Source organism: Oryctolagus cuniculus, chromosome 1 (assembly GCF_051225735.1).
Source record: "Oryctolagus cuniculus isolate XC-2025 breed Fujian yellow rabbit chromosome 1, ASM5122573v1, whole genome shotgun sequence".
NCBI lineage: Eukaryota > Metazoa > Chordata > Mammalia > Lagomorpha > Leporidae > Oryctolagus > Oryctolagus cuniculus.
In genome coordinates this window covers 159,603,869-159,626,416 of record NC_142867.1, presented here as the reverse complement: position 1 = coordinate 159,626,416, position 22,548 = coordinate 159,603,869, and the positions used below count along the sequence as shown (strand labels likewise).

At 40.5% G+C, this 22,548-nt stretch overlaps 1 protein-coding gene and 1 long non-coding RNA gene across 31 annotated transcripts in view; one reads left to right on the top strand and one right to left on the bottom strand.

The window, feature by feature from the left end:
- The window catches only part of LOC149128715 (uncharacterized), a 135,884-nt gene extending 131,731 nt beyond the window's left edge, over positions 1 to 4,153 (top strand). Inside the window, exons 4-5 of one of the 3 annotated variants that reach the window (XR_016236802.1) lie at positions 346 to 440; positions 2,007 to 4,153. This is a non-coding gene — a long non-coding RNA (uncharacterized LOC149128715). Of the gene's footprint in view, positions 1 to 345; positions 441 to 1,592; positions 1,682 to 2,006 lie in introns of those variants that run through there. The other 2 variants (XR_016236796.1, XR_016236805.1) reach the window with 2 other exon arrangements.
- Positions 1 to 22,548, bottom strand: part of TRPM3 (transient receptor potential cation channel subfamily M member 3) — a 1,000,643-nt gene that overhangs the window by 240,162 nt on the left and 737,933 nt on the right. For all 28 annotated transcript variants that reach the window (XM_089336758.1, XM_089336764.1, XM_070050833.2 and 25 more), the window contains one exon: positions 9,007 to 9,181. In XM_089336758.1, coding sequence (XP_089192884.1) covers positions 9,007 to 9,181 — 175 coding nt within the window. The remainder of the gene's footprint in view (positions 1 to 9,006; positions 9,182 to 22,548) is intronic.

Here is a 22,548-nt window from a genome sequence, read left to right as displayed (position 1 = left end):
TTTCCTCTGCCTTTCTCAGGAGTAGGGAACCTTTTCATCTAGATACTTATAACAACATTCTCAGGCAATCCTAAATTATTACCTTAAAAATTAGCCTGTATAGATTAACTGAATTTTCAGTCAAACCTGTAGTTGCCTTGGCAGGGCCAGATCAAATGATTTTGCTGGCCTTACATGGCCTGCAGGCCAGATATTCCCCACCTCTGATAGACGGAGATAAGTATTTACAAATATGAAGGTAGAAATGTCAGAGATCTTCATTCATGGAATGTGTGTATTATGAAAAACTATCGATGAGTTTCAAAAAATGTTTTTCACCAAAATAAATTTATCTTTTAATTACAGGCTTCCAGGAATTGTTTGAAGCCCTCTTGTAACATGGAAATGTATCAGACATTCAAGCATGCCCAATGTGTTGGAAACCAATTGAGGACATTCAGGTATGGCTAATTGAATTCTAATGAGCTAGAATTAAATAAAAATTCAATTCCCTAATCACACTAGCCACAGTGAAGGTGCTCTGGGCTTATCCAATATGGACAGCAGAGAAACAGAACATTTCTATTATCACAGAACATTCTATTGGACAGCACCACTCTTGGGGATGACAGAGCGGCAAACTGTCTGCCTTAGGCAGAGACTCCTGAGACATTCAGGTGAGAAATTCTAAACAGTGTTGATGGTGTCCATGCAGTTTCTCCTCATTCCTTTGCCTTTGGTTATGAATGTGCCGCTGAGTAGAAGGTGAAGCATTGCCAAAGAACACAGGGACTGCCACATGGTCAGGCAGCCTTGCTGCTGCCAAAAGTGTAAGTAAAACACATGGTCAGGTTCATTCCAAATGGCATCCCAGCAGGGGGCACCATCCATAGCTGGGCCAGAGAGGTGGTCACGATGTTCATTCTATTAAGTCCTGTGGAAAAGAATCAGGGCTGGGCTGAGACATGCGCAATCTCTAGGCAGGCTAAAACACAGGCAACTTTCACTGGACGTGTTTGAGATGCCGGCTCAGCGTTTGCGCAGGGGAGAAGGTAACTAGCACATGGAAGGGGAGAGAGAAGATGCAGGCTAGGTGCAGCCCCCTGTGTTGTCTGAAATAACTCCGCTCTGGAGAACGCAAGAGAAACCTGTGGCAGGCACTGGGTCTCTTCTGCGTGGAAGGCAAAATGGCAAAGCTGACACGAGCCCTGGCTCTAGCACCAATTTGCCTGGGCAAACCAGTTTCTAGTCCTGAGATGTCTAGCAGATTTCCTGACCTTTCTGTCCTTAATTTCCTCATTTATAAAATGAGGATGATAATCATTACACCTCATAAAGTTAATGAAATAATGTATATGTCAAGACCCTGCAGGTAGAAGCCTTACAACATCCTAATTTCAATTCATCAAGCATGGCTTTGGGGAGAGGGTCAGGGGTGTTGGGAAAGAAAATTACAAATATAGATTCTCACCTAAATATAATTTGTCAAGATAATCCTAACCACATATCTTTCTCTGTGATGTTGAGAAAAATAAATTTTCTCTACTTTTGTTATATGTGGTATGATGGATGAGTTCCTAGTTTTAAAAAAAATTCTCATGCATTATGTGTAGGCAATTGCTCAGCTGACTTGTCCCAAAAGTAACCTCCAGTGAAGACCTCCTTGCCCTTCATCTCCTATGCATCATTCTGTGTGGAAATGCTGATATCATCTGATAATTGAAACACTGATGTGCTTTACAGTGTTGATCTTTTTAATGGACCACTTCCTTTGTTCTCAGCATCTTTAGGCAACTAGGATTTTTTTCCCATTTGGTTCATAATTTATTGTATTACTTGATGATTGCCTGGTAGTCTTATACATATGGGAGTATCTATAAGATGTTTGGCTTCATTCCAGTTTAAGAGTAGACACACGGGGCATGTTGATTGTAAATTCCCTTTGTTGCCTCAGTAGACATTGTTAATCTATCACAGCACCTTTTTCTCTTAGATGTGGTCTTGACACCATTCTTTTTGTATTTCAGGAAGCCGCCACCAACTGATTAGAGTCGACACTCAAGATGAAAACTTTGTTCATTCCTACACTGGAGACAAAATCTCAAATATACTATTGCTTGGCAAGAACTATGGAGATTATAGGATTAAATATCTCCATATTTTGGGTCTGTCTCCAAGGTGCTAAACGTGGCTTTTATGGGTAGAGACTGAGGAATAGATTTTTACAGCTTACTCAAGAGCTTTAGGGATTTCTGCTTATGGATGGACACTAACTTTGCATTGAATATTCCCAGAAAATATAAATATGTGCATCAACTCTAGGACAGTTGCCCAACAATTAGGATAATAAAAGGTTTTAATGAAAATGAATGGAGACTTTTATAGACAATAGTAATTGTGAGTTGAGTTAATGCTACAATCTTTCTTTAAAGCATTTTTAGTGTTTCTCTGGTTGAAGAGGATTATAGCAGATGGTCACTGCTGAACAGCTTTCATCATTCCTGTGGTTTATGATCAACACCAGAGAATTGCATAAGGAATGTGGAAAAAAATCCATTAACATCCCAAGCATTATTTATTAATAATACAACTGGGTGGGATGTTAAACCACTAAAATTCTAGCATCTACAGATTCCAATATTGGCCAGGTTGATTCAGAATTCATTTTGTAAAGGCAAGAAATTAAATACTAGAGCATTTTATTATCTGTGCCTCACTCAGATGGATTTTTAAGTATATTTGTAGATTTTAAAGCCCTCACTACATCTTTTCATGAAAGAGAGTCTAGGTTTGTAGACTTGTAAGAAAAAATCACTAGCAATGAAGTGGGTAAAGAAAGGTATTTGTCCATTTCACGTAAGGCAGAGATGCCTGTGGAGGCACAGTGTGCTTGGAAAATGGTAGGGAGAACAGTTCTGTCGATTGGAGGGTGAATGGGAAGTTCATTGGTTGAGATGGCTCTGGAGAGGCAAGGCTAGAATGCAGGATCTTGAGTTCATGCAAAAGAATGGGATTTGAAGTGAATTTTACAGAGAAGCTCATGGAACTGAGGAGGGCCCTGGAGATGCCTCATAACTGCCTTGGTGGGTGTGGGCCAAGAAGAGAGAGGCCCTAGGAAAGTTACCCTTTGAGAACGGTCCCTCAACCAGCAGAATCAGAATCTCCTGGTAGTCTTTTGACAAGCAAAAAACCCATCTCCAGTGAGGTTTATTGAATTCGAAAATCTGAGGGTGGAACTCAGAAAATTGTACATTTTAGTTGTTTTTGCTTTCCTCTTTTTTATTATTTAAATGTATTTGGAGCATGTATTATGGCTCAGTGGGTTAACCTGGCACTTGGAATGCCCACATCCCCAATTGCAATGGTAGTTTGAGTCCTGGTTACTTTGCTTCTGATTCAGATTCCTGCTAATGTATCTGGGGAGGCAGCAGATGATGTCTCAAGGCTCAAATGCTTTGGCATCAGCTGCCCATGTGGGAGACCAGATAGAGTTCCTGACTCCTGGCTGTTGTAGGCACTTGGGGAGGGAGTGAGCCAGCAGATGGAAAATATTTCTCTCCCTCTCCACCCCCCTTTCTCTCTCTCTCTGTTTCCCTCTTCCCCCCTTTCTCTCTCTCTCCCTCCCTCCCCCTCCCCCTCTCCCTCTTAGGGACATTCAGTTCACTCATTGCCTTTGCAAATTATGTTCTCTCCAGTTCAAAGTATATAATGAATTAAAAAAAACTGGAAGGTGAGAAAAGCACAGGTTTGAAAGTGAAACAGTGCTGGTTGATTGTGATTCTTTTAGCTGTTAGGGAGGCACATTGAACCATTCCATTCCACTTACTACCGAGTTCACCACTGAAAAGTTTCAACCTCCCACTTGCCCAGTGCATTGATTTTCACTTTCTAAAGCCCCTGACCTCTTTCTCAAATGGAATCTCAGGTCAAAGTGCAATATATAAAATAGATAATATTCAGAGTTACTCTCTAGATAAAAATACTAACAGATAAGTCTACCTGTCTTGTCAAAAACAGTATTTTCATGGTGTAACTAGGTCTTTAGGGGAGAAGTTTCCACTCTTCCAGATGTGGTGATTTGTGTTAGAGACACTTTTCACATCAACTGGCTTCCAAACCCAAACTTTGACAGGAGGGTGAAAGGTGCTTATGGTGACGTGGAGACTTGTGAGGAGAATGCCTGCTATGCACAGACACTGAAGAAGTTGTTTTGAAAAACATGAGAGAAGTATATATCTTGATGTGAATGGAAGGGGAGAGGGAGTGGGAAAGGGGAGGGTTGCGGGTGGGAGGGACGTTATGGGGGGGAAGCCATTGTAATCCATATTCTGTACTTTGGAAATTTATATTCATTAAATAAAAGTTAAAAAAAACATGAGAGAAGTATAAGGAGAAATATAATTTTGACAAATTTTAGGATTTTCTGAAAGTGTGGCAGGGTTTTGGTTTCGAATAAAATTCTGGGCCCTACCCCTCGGGGCATCAAAATCAGGATATTTAGGGGAATCTATATTTCTTCAGGCACTCCAGGTGATTGTCAAACAGGCTGCTGATAACCACATGCTTATTTTGAATATTTTCTATAACACAAGTAGCCAAGAGTTAGCTAAGCAAGTCTCAGAGGAAAGTAATCAGTGGATACCTTTGAAATCTTCTTTGGCTTCGCAGGGAGTTCTAAAATTTGTGGACAATGGTTTTCTTAAAAGGAGTTCTCTGTTTAACAAATTATCCCCCTATGTTTTTTCTTTCTGATGTTTTCTCTTCATGTTCAAAGACATGCAGTGAAAAGGAGCTTGGAGTTAGGCAATTCTAAAGCCAATTTAATCTATGTAGGGAACTGACTTGGCTAATTTAGATCAATAAAGATCTTCTTTTATGTAGTACTTTCTTCCTTGAACTCTATCTAGATCCCTGTTTAAAGTCAATGCTCCATCCTTCCTATGTTGACACAGAATTGGAGTCAGGAGGAGTCCAATAGCAAACCGTGACATGACATGAAAGTGTTTTATTTTGCACTTTCTTAATTAAATGGAGCTACACTGGTCTGGTGGAGCTTGGAAACAATAACACAGATCTATGTAACTTTACACACACACACACACACACACACACCACTAGGCAAAAGTTGCAATAATATTCTCTCCGTAGAACTTTCTCTAGCTACTCCAACTTATATCTCTTTCTGGCTTCTCTAATCTAAGTAATGGTCATCTAATGAAAATTATTCATTTTTATGTTAGTTCAGTAAGATAATGAGAGTTACACTTTTTCATACTATTTATGGTGCCTAAAGCAAGCAATAAAAAAACCTCATAGTTGATTTGAAAAATCATGTTATCAGTCCTAGCTTTGTCTTTACTTTAGTTTTAAAGTATGTGTGTATTTATTAATTTATCTGGATTTGAATATATATATTTCATTTAATAATACATGTGATAATGTACAAAAGATACTTGGACTTTGTTTCTGTTTGCTGGCACATGTCTCCTAAAATCCTTCAAAGTGCCGAGTGTCTTTATATGCTTGTGAATTGACTGATGGATGGTAGCTTCAGCTTTGGGGCTTGGTGGCCACAAAGACCAAAGTAGGATTAGAGAATTGGGACCCAGCACCATCCCCCAACTTCCTGGGAGAATGAGAATCCAAGGTTAAGTTGTTCACTAATGGTCAATGACTTAATCATGCCAGTGTAATGACTGCTTTGTTAAAAACTCAACAAGTCAAGGCTAAGAGAACTTCTGGGGAGCTGAATACATGGAGGTTCCTAGAGGGTGGCACCCAGAGAGGGCATGTAAGCTTAAGCCCCTTCCCACATACCCTGCCCTGTGCATTTCTTCATCTGTATCCTGTGTGATAGCCTTTATATTAAATCAATAAATGTGTTTCCCTGAGTGCTGTGAGCTGCTCTAGCAAATGCACTGAATCTGAATAGGGTGTTGTGGGAACCCCAGTTGATAGCTGATTGGTCAGAAGCACAAGTAAATCAAATTGGAACTTGAGGATATTATCTGAAAGAGGGGTCAATTTTGGTAACTTTAACCTGTGAAGCTGACACTGTGTCTAGGTAGACAGAATCAGCACTGAATTGAATTAGGGCACCCAGCTGATACTACTACAGAACTGGTTGCTTGCTTGGGGTGTGGAAAAACTGTACGTTTGGTCAGAGAAATATGCATTGGTGTGTGCGAGTGTAGACAATAATGAGTTTGGCTTTTTTCATCTCGTTAGACACACACACACCCCGCTACCATGCCATCTGACTGAATTTGACCCCATTATCAACTGCATTCAATCTTATTCAAATAGATTGTTTTTTATGTGCTGAGTTAGGTAAGAGAAGATCTGATAGTTTCTCCTCCATCATGCAGAAGTGAAACTGTTGGATTATATTGCCATTTTGTGGATAATTAACACATACTGTTCCATTGAAAGGATTCTTGTGAGGATGCCTACTCAAGTGTTAAATCCTCTATGGTTTCAGAAAACTTAGTGCCTTAACCAGGACACATGTGACCCTCCTGTTATTTACGTTCCTGCCATGTTTTAATCTCCCTTAGAAAGTCTTTGGCAAGTTAAAAGCCAGGAGCCAAGAACTCAATCCTGGTCTTCCACATAGTTGGTGGGAACTCGATTAGTTTAGCCATCACTACTACATACCAGAGTTTGCATTAGCAAGAAGCTGGAGTCCAGAATCAGAGTTGGGTACCAAACCCTACTCCAGTGTGGAATTTGGGCATGTTAACCAGCATCTAAACAGCTAGGCTAAATGACCAATCTGTAGAAATGCTTTTTCAGAACTAATCTATAATTGACAAATTCAGATTAAATCAATGCTTGTATCATACACAATGTTGTTTTTAAGACAGTAAATAATTATATACACAGAGCACTGCAATCTATGCTAAAAATTAGCATGTCACTTTTGGATTTTGTAAAAATGAAACAAATCCATATGCATTGTATGCTATATACTTGAACAATGTGTTTGTATATTGTAAATTTTCCCTAAAGTTTCATTCCACATTAAAAAAAACACACATTCTACATTATCTGTGGAGATAGTGATAAGCATAATTGAGATTCCCTGATAATAACATACGTTCACTATAGAAATTATATTGTCTCTCCCATGAACTCATTTAACAGAACAGTTAAATCACTAGACAGATTTTACTTTTCATTTTTTCTTTTCTACACACTGTTGATGAAGCTGGGAAATAATAACTGGTCAAAAGGTAGACTGCAGGAAGAAGACAAAAGAATAGAGAAACAGGCAATACACAGATGAGAAATATCTTCAAGAAAATGAGAATTTACTAGAATCCCAACTTCTGTATTTCTATTTTATTTTAAGCACTTAAGTGAAATGTCTTCATATTAATGTCTAATAATTGTCTAGAGACAGAAGTGTAGAGATTCAAGTTGGTAAATTAACATGAACAAATTGGAGTAAGAACTGATCTGTGCTACTTTTATGTATTAACATGTCAATATAAAATTAATCGGTATCACTTCTCGGCCTTTTGGTTAAGATCAAGTGTAAAATTAATTGGTAAGCAAAATGACTTGTCTATAACCCTAAATTGTGAAGTATTGATGGGTTATGTGTGTGTGTTTGTGTGTGTTTCTTTTTTTTTCAACAATCTTGCAAGGAGAAAATAAAAACTGCATGGTATTACTGTCCTTTGGTATAAATGGAGCAATATTTGCCATCAAAGTAGAAGGTATTCGTAATTCAATTAAAATTTTCAGTAGTAAATTCCATCTTTGAGCTAATAAAAATTAGTTTTTATTGTATTTTATTTTTGTGTATGTATCAAAGCTTTAACTAGGTTTAACGTGACTGTTGAGGTTTGCTGCTATATTCAGCTGGAGCCCCTGTGCATTGCATTATTTTTCATTTCACAGCCTAAGTTTCATGTGGTAACCAAGTGAGCCTGCTGTTTTAATGGGTCACTTGGCATTCTGGGCCATTGACAAAGATAAGGCCTGGGATGGGGAGAGAAGAGATGGTGTTGAGTTGCTGCTTTACAACTATGGAGACTCAGAAATCAAAGAGGGAGTGTCCTGCTGTAAGTGTATTGTAATGGCAAGCTTGTCTCTTTACTGGACTTACTGTAGCTTCTCCAGGGTGGCAATCACGTGTTATTCTTCTGTTTATCTCTCTGTTCAGCACTATGTATGGTACCTGGTAGACCTCACTGTGTATTTATATAGGCATGGATAAAAGACCACATCTCCTTTGGGGTTTCTTTCTTCCACTGTTTTCATGTGTTTGGAGAGTTAATTAAGGCGTTCTTTAATTGAAAACTTGAAAGGCTCCCCTAAGTTCTCTTCCTTAAGCTCATTCACAGCTATTTATTGAGTGGGAACTCAGCTTATAGGGGAAGACTGCACAGAAGAATCCTCCTTGGGGGTGGAAGCCCTGGGCTCTTGAAGGAAGCATTAGGAGCCCAAGGGGCCAAGGACAGAGTATGAGGCGTTCAGGAGAAGTTCACAGAGGTCCAGAGTGGTTACCATTGAGAGGTCCATCTGGAGGGACACAGCAGCACAGACCCCAGAGGCTTTTGTCACTCTAGGCCAGGCTGATGTCTGGAGGTTAAATCTGGAAGCTGCTCATCCGGCTTTTCCTAGGTTATTAACCTGCACTATGTGTCCTAGATTAGCTGTGCTTCAGGAGTTCAAATTCAGTTTCTGTCTCTATGTGGAGAGGAAGGGAGATGGAGAAATGCAGAGGAAAGAAACCACCTCCTATGGCCTCTTTTCTCTCATCCCCTTTATTGTTAGTGTGGTCTAGGAAAGCGTCTGTGAGATGTCCCACTTCCTAGGACATCAGAACATGTTCCTCTGTCCCTCCCCACCACCGTCCCATAACAGACAACCTTTAGACAGCTTGCTGATTGCTGGTTTTGATGTGCGGGCTTGCTGAGCTCCTCCAAACATAATAAACGAATCCCCCTCTTTTCCAAGCTTGCAGTGAACAGTCTGTACACAATGGTCTACCGTGAGCCCTGGCAAATTACCTACCCGCCTTCTTCTGAATATTTATGCCCAAATGCCAGGATGTCAGATGCCCGTCCACTCCCATCACAGACAACAACCGGCACGGGAGGGGTGTCTCGAAGGTACTCCAAAACAATCGAAATCACATTGGGTCCTCCTTCCACAATGAGTGCCACCACTGGAACGCCTTGACCGATTCCTGCATTAAAAAAGGAAAAGAAAAGGAAAAAAAGGGAAAAGAACACAAAGCCAGCAAACCAAAGAAACAAAAAGAGAAACAAAAAGCACAAACTAAAATTACTGAGCACAGGGGAGGTAGCAAGATATGAAGGGATAAAATATTGCATGAAAATGTACAGGAAACGCTTCTGTAGAATTTTCCCACCAGAGAGTCTATTTGATTTTGCCCTCTGCCCGAGATAAAGCATCAGTTTCCTTTCTTTGCAGGGCTGCCCTTAGGGTGAGCAGCAAGAGAGAATTGATCAACAGAGAAAATACTGGGCCAGCAGCCAAAAGATTGGAAACTCAACATGATCGTAAGCAAGTGGTTCAGTTCCTATAGGAAACATGGGAAGTTAAAAATTGCCCCTTCCTGAAGTTATCACAGTGGTGAGAAAATGCCTACATGACTCTTTTTGTTAAACTATCAGAATCAGCTGGGGGTTATTCTAAGTTGTTGACTCAACTACTGAATGAATTATGTGTCTATCTTTTCCAACCATAGATGGTCAACTTGAACTGATTCTTAACAACCTAAGCACCATCACAGATTACCCCAGAGATACGGCATGTGCCATTGTCCTGTCCTTACCCTGAGCAAAGTGTTAGGTACACAATGGGTGCTCAGTTCATGTCTGCTGAATTAATGGGGTTTGCAGATCCTTCTGACAGTATTTAAGCTATTCATGCTGAACTGTAAGGCACTGTGTTTTCAGGTGAAAATTGCTGTACTGTCAGTGCTGCATGTATGGTTCAACTTAACACGTTGAAGGGAAGTATTAAAATTGAATGTCTATGAGAGGCCTGATGAGAAATTTATTTCCCAATGACACTTGCAGTAGCATCCGTGTTCCCTGAATCACTTCCTTTTGCTCTGTTTGCAATCACATGGTACTTTCTCTCCTCGGCTCCTCACAATGGTTAGGGAATTAAGTAACACTATAAAATTGAGATGGTTTTTATAGGGCACACCAAACAGTTATCTTAAAGAAGTGATAAAAATTCTGTGTCACTCCTATAAATGTGAGCTAAAAAAAGACAAAAATCCTTGGTAGTCTGACTTCTCTCCTTTACCCTTTTGCTTTGGTTTTATTGCTTCCCAATAACAAACAGTAGTTTGGGGTTTGTTTTCTTGCTCTTAGTAAGAGATTATATTTGACTTATGTGACCTGTTTTACTTCTAAAACAGAAGTATTTAAGTCTCCCAGGGCCTGATCTTTTCTATGTCAGTGCTTCTCATGGTTTAATTTTCATCACAACAGGAATGGCCCAAAATGCCAATGACACAAAAATGGGTGTTCTTTTAAATCTGCATTTAAAATGTTCAGAAAATGATTATTGACTGAGGCAAGATGGCAAGATTTGTTTTTTGTTGTCCCCAGAGGAAACTAGAGAGAGCAGTGACCTGATGTCCCCTTCTCTGAAGAAGGCAGTTCCTGAGAATCAGTCCTTCAAGTTCAGTGCTAAAAACTGGGTGGAGCAGACATCACCCTTTTCTGTTTTGATTTTTGAATATATCTATGCTTCCAAATTCTCTATTCTCTTCACTGATGAGACATAGAAAATTTGTAACAGATAATAAAAGCCTTTGTAGCCTAAATTAATTTAAATATCTTAGTTATAATAGATAGAAAATCAGACCGTGCCTAAAATAGTATTAATGTAAATAAGATATGGTAATGCTAAGGTTTCCTGTTGTGAGAACCCCACAGGCAGCACACACATATACATACACACACACCACATTGCCTTTGTTCCTGGGAAAGGAAAATTAGATAGAACAATTAGTAATGACCCAAAGCAGTGGTTCTTAGCTAATGTTTTGGAGGTGAAAACCTTAGGGTAATTTTGTGTATTTGGTGAAAGCTGGTGACCCTTTGTTTAGAAAAGTAGGGGCACAAAAGGAAAGACTTAAAATGTATCTATGCAATTTCAAGGAATTCATGGCTTCTTGAAGCCTACCTATGAATGCCTTGCTCCTGGACCCTTATAAAACCCCACCCTCAGTGAAGCACATGGATACATCTGCAAAGAGCATAAGATTGTGTTAATTTGTGAACCTCACTGAGGGCTTGGAAACGTGTGTGAAGATGGTTCTCCACCAAAACTCCACACACAGAGGAATTATAGCAATCAAAGTTGCTCAGATACTTCAATGGGCTGCACTCTGCAGGTGAAGCACACTGTAGACTCCCCACCCCCATCCTTGCATTCCTCTCTCTTACCCTTCTTTCTATTGTGTTCTACTCACACTTTATTTTCTAAACTATTTTCGACATGTGCTATCTTGAAAATCTCTAGAAAAATTTGACAGATTTCCAATTAGAATCTGTAGGCTATGACTTCACAGTTATGAAACAGATTTTTTGAAATACCAAAAATGGTACATTTTTATTAGCAACATAAAGGGTTTTGGGAATCCACAGAATAAGCAACAGGGCTGGATTTACAGGGCTCACTGCCATTTTCTTTATGCCTACAAAAAAATTCATTTGAACAGTCTCATATGTTTATGTCTTATTCAGCTAAATTCTGGTCAGTTTCCAAAAAAAGTGTTATTTAGATTTACATTTGAAAAACAGAATTTCTGTTATTCAGGAGAAAAATTCATTTTATTTAGGTCCCTCAGGGATCTTTTTGTGAATATTTGCTCTTTCAGTTTTGGGGAAAAGTAGGTTAATTCTGTAGTGATTGCAATCGTCTTTCATTTTCTATAATCTCCAAAGGCTTGCAGTCGTTCTTAGAAACTTCCTTTAGATTTTAATTTTAGAGCAATACGGAGTTGCTTTAAGCAGGACCAGCAAAATGCTTGCCACATTCTTCAGCTTTTGCAGTTTAGGGACAGGAAGCGTTATTGCCTACAAAAATGTGAGTTAGGGTGCTAGATTTAGCAGCTGCATTGTTGACCTACAGCTTCTAATTATATATTGAACTCTAATTCTTTGTATAAGGTAACCTTAAACTTTTGTCACATTTTGTTCTGTCTTATAATACAGCCTGGGTTCCTACTGCAGAAAAAAAAGTAAGTTGGCTTAAACCAAGACTGGGTTGGGCATTGTGAGGAAGACAAGTGGCAGGAATAGGTGGTCTTGAAAATTCCAAACTATCTTTATGATTATTATGCTTAACAACAATTATCTCTCTCTTTCTGTTGACATAAAAACAGAATCAGTGAATTCAAGTGCTTGAGTTGTCATGTACTTCTGAAGACATTTTGTGTATTGTGGTGAGATGCCTGGATAACTGAGTTTTTTGATTAAACTAAATAAGCTCTTTAGATCAAATATGGTAATCTTGACATAAAAATGCTTCCAGGCCTAAGGGATCATTTATTTGCTATCAGAAAATAGTTCACAATAACACAGAGATAGAGCATGGACATTGTTCTTTACTTTCATCTTTATAGTCCTAGGCAACAATTCATGTCTACTACAGTTTTGGTCACTGAGAGCTGACTTCTTGAAGCTCTTGAACAATTGGAGACTAGGCCAGTCAGTGGGGGGTAGACACTGCTGTTTATCAGCTGGAGCCATCCAGCAAGAACATGAGCACAGCTGACTGGTCTGATCAGTGCTGGGATTGTGCGGCTCTGGAGGACTTTAGTTTGTGTGCAGGATGAGTGTGTTTCAGCTTACACATGCTGTGAGAACTTATCAATACACTTTATGTTGGGCAGTTTTAAATTTGCCTCATCACTTCCTCCACCACTTCTTACGGGGATGACCTGGTTTTGGCCTCAGTGATTGATTCCGTCAGTGGAAACATGGTCACTGATGACATGTAATGTGGCTGTAACGGCTCAGGAACCCAAAGACATACTTTTCAAACGGAACAGACCTGAGGGAGAGTAGCAATTGCTGTAGTACAGTCAAGTTGTCTCATTTAAATGGGCATCAATTTATTGCCTACTTGATCACAGTGCCTGAGGTTTGAACAGTACCACTGCTTTTACAAATAGTTTTAGAATTGGGTACTTGGTGGCTTTAACTATTTAGTCCCTCTCTTCCATGGTCTGGAAAGTGTGAGATAGATTAATGAAAACTACATAAAGCTGGCAATAAGTTGTGTCTGACGACATTCAAAAATATTCATATTAAGCTTCTTACAATTAGGAATATTCCCAGTTGTGACATTGAATATTTGGGTATAACTATGGAAATACTATACAGAAAGAGAATATTTTAACATGCTACGTTTTTGCAAAAGGAAATTCTTTGTACTTAGGAGCCGAGTGAGCTCAAGGAAATAGTTAGGGATGACAGAAGGAAAAAAATGCACCTTAGTGTAACTGCTATGTCTCTGAGGTCTTCTATGGATACATGTGTTATGGCTTTTGCCTTGGTATTTTGGAGGTAGGCTACATTATGTATTCAAACAACATAACTATCACTGGGGTGTGTCTGGCCTTACTTGGAAGTGGATAGTAAATGCAAATATGTTTTAGTAAGTCTTAATGATATGCCCAATTGTGAATGAATGCCAAACCTGATTCTAACCAATCCCGTGTACCATTATTGCTGTACATTTTTGCCACTAGAATTCTGCATCTAAAATAAGTGATTAGAAGAGCATTTGGGCCGGCGCCGCGGCTCACTAGGCTAATCTTCCACCTTGCGGCGCCGGCACACCGGGTTCTAGTCCCGGTCGGGGTGCCGGATTCTGTCCCGGTTGCCCCTCTTCCAGGCCAGCTCTCTGCTGTGGCCCGGGAGTGCAGTGGAGGATGGCCCAAGTGCTTGGGCCCTGCACCCCATGGGAGACCAGGATAAGTACTTGGCTCCTGCCATCGGATCAGCGCGGTGTGCCAGCTGGCCGCAGTGTGCCGGCCGCGGCAGCCATTGGAGGGTGAACCAACGGCAAAGGAAGACCTTTCTCTCTGTCTCTCTCTCTCACTGTCCACTCTGCTTGTCAAACAAAATAAATAAATAAAAATAAAAAAAGAAGAACATTTGGAAATATAAAATATCACACCACCTAGTAAGTGATGAAAACAACATGCAGTGAAAATTACATTTCCACACACAATAAGATGCTTCCCTTCTAGAGACTGTGGGTCTCTGGTGGAGAAGGAATTTCTTGAGAGATGCTTGGTCTTTCCCTGAGTTTGGGATTTCCCAAGATGTATGTTTCCAAGCTGTTTTAGGGTGAGGCAGGAGTAAAAATAACGTGAATTTCTTCAATGCCTTTTCCTCTCTATGGCAACTCCTTGCCTGATAATTAATGAACCACCTTCTCATACATTCTTACATATTTAAGGCTAATACCAATACTCTATTATAAAAATGCTTGTCTATTTTATCTTGGTATGTGAAATCTCAGCAAATTTGGCCAGAGATGTGGAGTTGTCAAGATACTGCACATACAGAGTTTCGGTTAGTAGGAAGACCTCCCTTAGTGCTAACAAGAATTAAAAGCTAATGGCATTTATTATTTTCTATCCTGGAGACAAAGAATGTAAAATCTTTTGAATTGATATGGCAAGCTCTCTTTGCCTTTCTGTTTCCAATCCTGGAAAGATTATCAATTTTATATATTATCAGTGCCTCAGGCATTTTAATAAAATCTTGGAGTAGCCTCTACCCTGGCTGGCTATCATCTGATGCAGTCATCTTGCTTTGCATTTCTGTGTAACAATCAGAGACCAAAGGGCAGAAGCAGGGGAGCAGATGAGTGGATTGAGTGGGAAATCTTGTAAGCCAGTCAAGAGTTCATGGTGGCCCGTGTAATGGAAACATCCTTCCTGCTCCCTCATCCACACTCCCCCATCAGAGAACTGCCCTGAACACAGCACTGAAAGGCAGCTTTACAAGGCTTCTTTCAAATGTGGTTTGTCTGGAGGCCAAGCCTTGATCTGCAGTAGGCTAGCTCTTCCTTCCAGGAATTGGAGTGGAGATGTAGGGCTTGAGGGGGAAGTGCAAGGTAGACTATAGGGTCAGGCGTGTTTGGGGAGTGAAGCCTCCATTGGTGGTGGCACTGATGGGACGATATGAGGGTGAATTGATGATCAAAAAGTCTGTGTGCAGGGAGAAAACAAGAGAACAGAGGGCAGCATGGAGGAGACAGATTACATGGCTGAGTGACAGGGAGGGAAAGGGTGTGTGTGGGGGGGGTGGCAAGAGAGTCTGCATTCTGTAGAGTTTTTATGGATGAATTCTAAAATACAATTGGGTAGTTTTTGTAATACAGGACTACTAATGAGTAAAATAGATTTATTTATAAGTGCTTAAATTTAAATCTCACTTTGTTTTTATATGTTAGAAGTATCATTCTTTTGTTCTATTTTAAAACATTTAAAAACAGAAAAAAAAATTCTTAGTCCACAAGCCTTATGAAAGGAGTATGGGTCAGTTTGCCAGCCCTTCTTACAGACATGTTTCTGTCTCCTTAAGAAAACATCCCCTTTATGGATTTTGAGTGACTTGTTATTAATTGCTACCAAGTATTCCCTTTCTAGCCTCCTCCCCGCTCTCTCCAAGGAAGTGTTTACCTGTCTTTCATTACTCTGAAGGTCCTTGGATGCTCTTTTCTAAGAATGCAAACCCACCAGAGAGTACTTATACACGAGGGTCTTTTGTGCAACAGGCATTTGGGATAGATTTTTTTAGGTGGTGTTATAAAAGGCAATATTCAGATTTTTGTTGGGTGTAGGCCTATTGTCTGTACAGGTGCCAAGTGGGGCTTTATTTTGGAGCACAACTGGTGACCTTGGGAGTGACCTGTTGACTGTGATAAGCTTCTCTGCCCTTCAAGAGAGAAGTCGTCGCCTGTATGAAATTTCAGAATCTTCACCTAACAGTGGAGGGGTTTCAGATCTAGCCTTCCCAGAGGTCTAAGCCCAAGGGCAGAGAGCAGTTGCTCCTCTCTGCATGGCCTTAGTTTCTGGAGAGCAGCACCACCTTCTACATCCCAAAAAGGCTGGGACATTCGCTTGCTCCTTTCGGGCAACGTGGAGCCCACATCTTGGGTGTGGCTTTGACTTGTGTAGGCTGGCCTGGAAGGACTTTGCCCCACATGACTTCTATGCCTGCTCGCTACTCTAGCCTTGATCTGTCTCATTCTCGGATGAGGCTTTTCCTTGTATCCTGGGCTGCCTGGGTGGAACTGAACAGAAGCTGCCACCTCTCTGTGTTCTCAATTTCAGATGCTCTGCTCTGTCGCCGTATCTGGCTTCCTGCTGACTTCCACTTTCCATAATTGACTTGGAGCAGGTGTCACCCTAGCCTATTTCACCTCCCCATTACTGGAAAGCTTCACAGCCTGGTAGATTTCACAAAAGTTATAACATTATCTGGAGCTAGGATAGAAATGTACATCTGTCTGTCTACCTACCTAGATATAGATATAGGTTGAGTGTCACTTATCTGAAATGCTTGGGACCAGAAGTGTTTGGGATTTCAGATATTTTCTGATTTTGCAATATTTGCATGTCTAATGAAATGTCTTAGGGGCAGGACCCAAATCCAAAGACAAAATTCACTTAACGTTTCATATACACCTTATATGTGTATATCCTGAAGGTAATTTTTTATAATTTCAATAATCTTGTACATTAAAGTTTTAAAGTGTGGATTTTACACTTGTGGCATAATGTTTGTTCTCAACATATTTGGTTTTTGGAGGTTTGGATTAGGGATGCTGAACCTGTATATTTAAAATATATTTTGGTATTCTACATGGTATCTAGCACACAGGATAGATCTGTGGTTCATAGGATTGTTTTAAGTGAAAGGTGAGTTACTATTTATTTATAAAGCACTTAAGATAGAGTCTGGCATTTAATAAGAATTATATTGTTAAACAAGCAAACATAAAGAAGCTTATTTGTGTATACTGAGCTTATAAATGAGTAAGCTATATGTATAATTGATTTATAAAGATGAAAGAGAAATGAATGCATTTTATGTTTGATCCATAAGGATGCTCTGACAAATAATTTGAAACAAGCTTTCCTAAAGTTTGAATGCAATTGCATGCAGATCAGTAATACGCAGGGAAAGCCAATTTCCTTTATCTTATATCCCACAGGCTAAAACCGCAAGGTTTTGGGTAGGTGATCTTGTGGTGTGTCACTCCCCAAATGCCTCCTCCTTTGTCCTTGAGTAAGCTTGTTAAACCTTTTGAGTTCTGTTGGTTGGAAAGAGATGGAAATTCTAAATTACAAAACCCATTCACCAACTCCAAGTACATTATATGCTCATAAACTGACTTGACTTTTGACTTAATCAATGGAAACAGTTATTCCCTGATGAGCAGTTGGTTGTGATTGAAATATTCTGCTATTAATGTCAATATGTTACCAGGACATCCAAGCAACATTCCCATGAATAATTTCAATAGAAATGTGATGACCAGTCTCATGGGTCAATAGGCAAATATTGCTTTCATAAAAGGAAAAAGCCAGCATTCTTTTCTTTGGGGCCATTGTCTGAAGGCTGAATGTTTTAATGTAATTGATCTAAGTCTACAAGAAAACTCTTGTCAAACAAAGCTATATTCTTTTTAGTCTCTGCCTTGTTCAAAAACCACATCAAAAGGCTGACCTTGACTTCTCAAATGTAAGGTAATCAGAGCAGTTCTAATTCATTTTACTTTATAATATTTTTGCCCACACTACCTTACAAATGTGCCAGGACCCAAGTCCACAGGCCATTCAGTTTCCTTGGCTTCTTGGCAAAGTTAGTAAGCAGTACAGCTGCTGGGGGAATTAGGGATTAAAAAAAACAACTTGGGAAGACCTAACCTGTGCCCCAGGGAAGAGCTGGTGGGGTAGTGGAGGGTGTGGAGCTGGACCTGGGCAGGGGGCTTAATGAGGGAGATGATGCTGGTTATGTTAATCTGGGCTTCCCAAACTGTATTTTAAAACTTTTTTTCTTTATTAAGAGTGACTGCAATTCTTCCCTCTTTCCTCAAATGCAAAGTTCTTTTTGTAAGGAATGCTCTTTTTGATCTTCCCTCTGTGAAATACTTACACTCATCCATCAGTTCCCAGGTTCAAAGACGGAGCTTCCCCTATTTCACAGCCATTAGGTGGGGAGTGGAGGGAGGCTCACCATGGAAATCTGCCTGGTTCTGGGGTGTCATTAAGCTCACTTGGCCAACAGACCTAAAGCCACATCTGCTCACTTGTCCCCTATCAGTACTAGAAATATTTTGGGGTACACCAATTATTTCTTGTACTTTTCAAATGGTTTAGAACTTGAATGAGAAAGAGACCCCCAGCTCAGTCTCCAAAGCTAGTTCCTGAGACCCTTCCTAACTTCCCAAGATTGTATCAATTATTTATGCTAGGGTGGTTCCTATTCTTTATTCTACTTTTTTTTTTTTTTTAAATTCTTGCCAGTTATTTTGTTCTACCTTGCTGTAATCAAAGTTTCATCCACTGAATTAGAAACTCCCCTGACAGATAGTCCCCACAACCTCTTACATAACATTCTGGTTCCCATAGTACCTCATACTCAGGAAATAGTTCAAGCAAGTGCTTGTGAAATAAAAGACAAGTAAAATTTACAGTTCTCAGGACTTACACCTTGGGATTAGTTCAGTTGAAGGGACAGGAATAATTGGGCTTGTCATGCCTCAACACTATTGATGTGCCTTGCTGAAAGTGGAGCTGACAGCCCTTCCATGGCCCCATGGTGTCCTTGTACAGGCGTTACCTGTGCTGAGTGACCAGGATCTGTACTCCCTTGTCGTCTTCCCTCTGGGTTACATCTAGAAGACTCCACATTCTTAAAGATTTGAATACACGATTTCAGTTTGTCTGTCCTGCACTTTTAAAAATGTACTTGTTTGAGAGACAGAGAAGGAGTTCTCATCCTCTGTTTCACTCCCCCAAATAACTGCAGTGGCTAGGGCTGGACCAGGGCTAATGCTGGGAGCTGGGAGCTCAATCCAGGCCTCCCATATGAGTGGCAAAAACCCAACTAGTAGAGCCATCACCTGCTGTATCCCAGGGTGTACATTACAGGAAGCTGGACCAGGTACTGAATATAGGCACTCAGATTCAAGATGCAGACAGCTTAAGTGGTGTGTTAACCGTTAGGCCAAATGCCTGCCCCCATCCTGTACTTTCAAATTGAATATTTACTGTCAGGACCTAACAGAGTTGGACTCAACTAGAGAAATAAAATGTCTTGGCCACTGGGAAGAAAGTTGTAAACAAAGGTTTACATTCTTCCCCTTGCAGGAAGGTTGTTGTGGAAGCTATTACTTCCTCTGGTTGAGAGGAACAGGATCTACATCACTGAAATGGAAACCTAATTCTGTTCCTATGGAGCCGAAAGCTACATTTTAGCATCTAAGGTGCTGGAGGCTAGGGATGACCTTCATTTAACACCAAGATTATTAAAATAACTGATTGCCATTGTCATACGTGAGACAGAGGAAAGAGGTTGATTATTTTGAATCTAGCAATGATGTTTAATACAATTTCTGATGCATAGTTGGGAAAAGTGACAGTTTCATATACTGATTTATATCATAATTTTAAACAAAGAACCATCTGGGAATCTTTCCCAAAAGATAACTTGTCAACTCCAATGTGATCAAATCTTTGTTGTTTCTAAATCCTTAATGAAAAACAGAGGTGACAGTGTTGTGGGAACCTCTTTCTCTGGTTTCATGTTTCCATTTGGAGGGAGCTCCATTAATGTGGCACATCTAACCTCTTGTTTTCTGTTACCCCTCTCCATACAAAGAATTGAACAGCCATATTGGTGGTGGTTATTATTTTTAAAAAATTTATGTTCAAGACAGGGAGTTGACATTCACCAGTTCACTCCTCAAACTTCTGTAATAGCCTGGGCTGGGCCAAGCCAAAGTCATGAACTGGGAACTCATCCCACATAGGTGGCAGGAAGAAAATCATTTGAGTCATTATCTGCTGCCTCCCAGGGCGTGCATCAGCAGGGAATTAGAACTGGGAGTGGAGTTGAGACTCAGATTAGGCACTGTAATACAGGACGTGGGCATCATAATCCATGGTGGTTTGACCTCTATACCAGACACCCACCCCATTGTCTATTTCTTGATGGGATACAGATTACCTCCTGAAAGTCATCCTATGTCAGGGACTGAGTGTCTCTCTTCCTCTTTGCCCAGGGGCCTGGGCCAGTCAGTGAGCCTGGTGAAGGTATCTGTGATAGTCCCGAGTTTCTCCCAAGTGAGCATCTGAGAGCTGAGGTGGGGAGGCAAATCTATTTGACCCCCGTACTAAGTCACTGTCTCCAACAATGTCATCATTAATTTTAAAAAACGATATTTTGATGTCCATCTGCGTGACTCCAGTGTCTAACTCCCAATTTGAATCTTGCTCAGTAAAGAGCAGGGTATAACGTTTCAGGTCTCATCAACTCCAACACTATGACTTACAATACGACCACGTTTCTGGCATTAACTTTACAGCAGTAACTAGCAAACCTGAGCCTCTGGTTCAACTTTGTGAGCTTGACTTATTTTTTAAGTGCAAATGCGGCTTCCTCTGAAAGACAGTTGTTTCCTTTAAGGAGTGATAACATCAAGAAAAAAATAATGGCAACATGAGAAAAAGGCTAATTACAAATGGGCCTAAACAAGGTCTCTTAGAGAATATGCATGTCTGGGTTGCAGTGAATGTTTTAATGGAGTGAAGTCCATTGGACCCCGTGATGGAGGGCAGTTTCTGTCTCCCTGAGGGGAGGCGGCAGCTGCTGAGCACTTAGCAGGTGTCAGGTGCTAGGCCAGGTGGGTTGCACATACTTAACTCAATCTGCCCAACAACCCTAGGATAGAGATATTATCCCACTTTACAGGTGAAGAATTTGAGGTATAGTGAACAATAGCAAAAATCACATAAAAATAAGCATCTGACCGAGGCTTCAAGGACAGACTCATTGAAAAATCTAGAGTCTGCTCTCTGCACCCTTCTGGGTTGTCTTGCCCTGGAGTGACTGTTGACTTTATCACACAATCAGGACACATTGGCCAGTGAAGAAGTTGTCATCAGTAATTACTGTGGTCTGGCAGGCATACACCAGAACTGTTTGATTCTGGACAAAGCTGTCTGTATGATCTCTCTCCGCCACTCACATCTAGTGTCTCAGATTCACTTCTAGTAGCTTTTAAAAACAGGTGCCAATCTCAGATATTAAAAAAAGAGGCCTGCATTTGTTCATTGTTCCTTTGTTGCTTCTCTCCCTGGCTTAAAAAGGCAGAGACTTCTGTTTGCTCCTCTCTGTTTCCTGGGATCAGGTTTCTAGCTCCCTCCAAACCACAGCTGTTCATTACTGGAGCGATTTCTTTCTCTCAATACATGCAGGAATGAAGCTCCAGGGATGGATTAGACCATTAAGCAAAGGAAAACAACAATAGTACAGCCACACCTGCATCAATCGTGTAAGGGGAAAATACCAGTTGAAAAATTTTCTCATGTTCTAGCCTTATCTTTCTCGGTACTGGAAATAAATCCTTCCTGCTTTTCTCTGTTATAAACAAATGTCTCATTCCATTCCATCACTTAAATGCATCAGTTTGTGATGAGAAACCAGGAGACAGCCATGGCCCTGAGACATGCAGTGGCTGCTTTGGGTCCTTAAACACTTGGGATTTAACCCCATTGTCCTCCTCTGTCATGTCTGTGTGAAACAGCTACTTGGATTCTTCCTATTTCTGCCACCAACAGTCTGTTTGGCTGCAATAATAAGTGCTAATCTGGTTATTTGATAAAGAGCGCTATCCTGATGTTATAAATAAGTGGTACTTCGAGGCCTGCTCTTAGAACCCTATCTCCAATGTGCAAGATCTAGTTTGTCCGCTGAATTGTCACAAGAAGGGGTATTCAGATATCCTGGTTTCAAGTTATCAGCTCTTAGCAGGCTCTGCTCTAGAACAATGACTCTCAGTGTTGGCATGCATCAGACTCACTGCTTGGTCAGAACTGTATGCTGGGTCCCACTCCCAGAGCTGCTAATCAATAGATTCAGAATGACACCTAAGAATTTGCTTTTCAGAGGCATTTCCAGGTGACGCTATGGCCCCCTGGTCCAGGGGACACTTGAGAACTAGTAACCTAGCATAAATCTGCAGGGGAGGAGATTTTTTTTTGCCTCTAAAAAACATTGCAATCTAAGGTGTGGCCCCTGGAACAGAGTAAGGCAAAAGTCCATGGAGTGAGATTGAGACATTTCTGAACAGCATTTTTCCAGGAGCCTATTTTAAAGCCTAAGCCCAGGCATCAGCCAGCTTTTTCTGTAAGAACTAGGTAGTAAATATTTTCAACTTTGTGGGTCAAATGGATTCTATTTTAACTACTCAACTCTGCAGTTGAATAAGCAGATACTACATAAAGAACACACGTGGCTGTGATACAGTAAA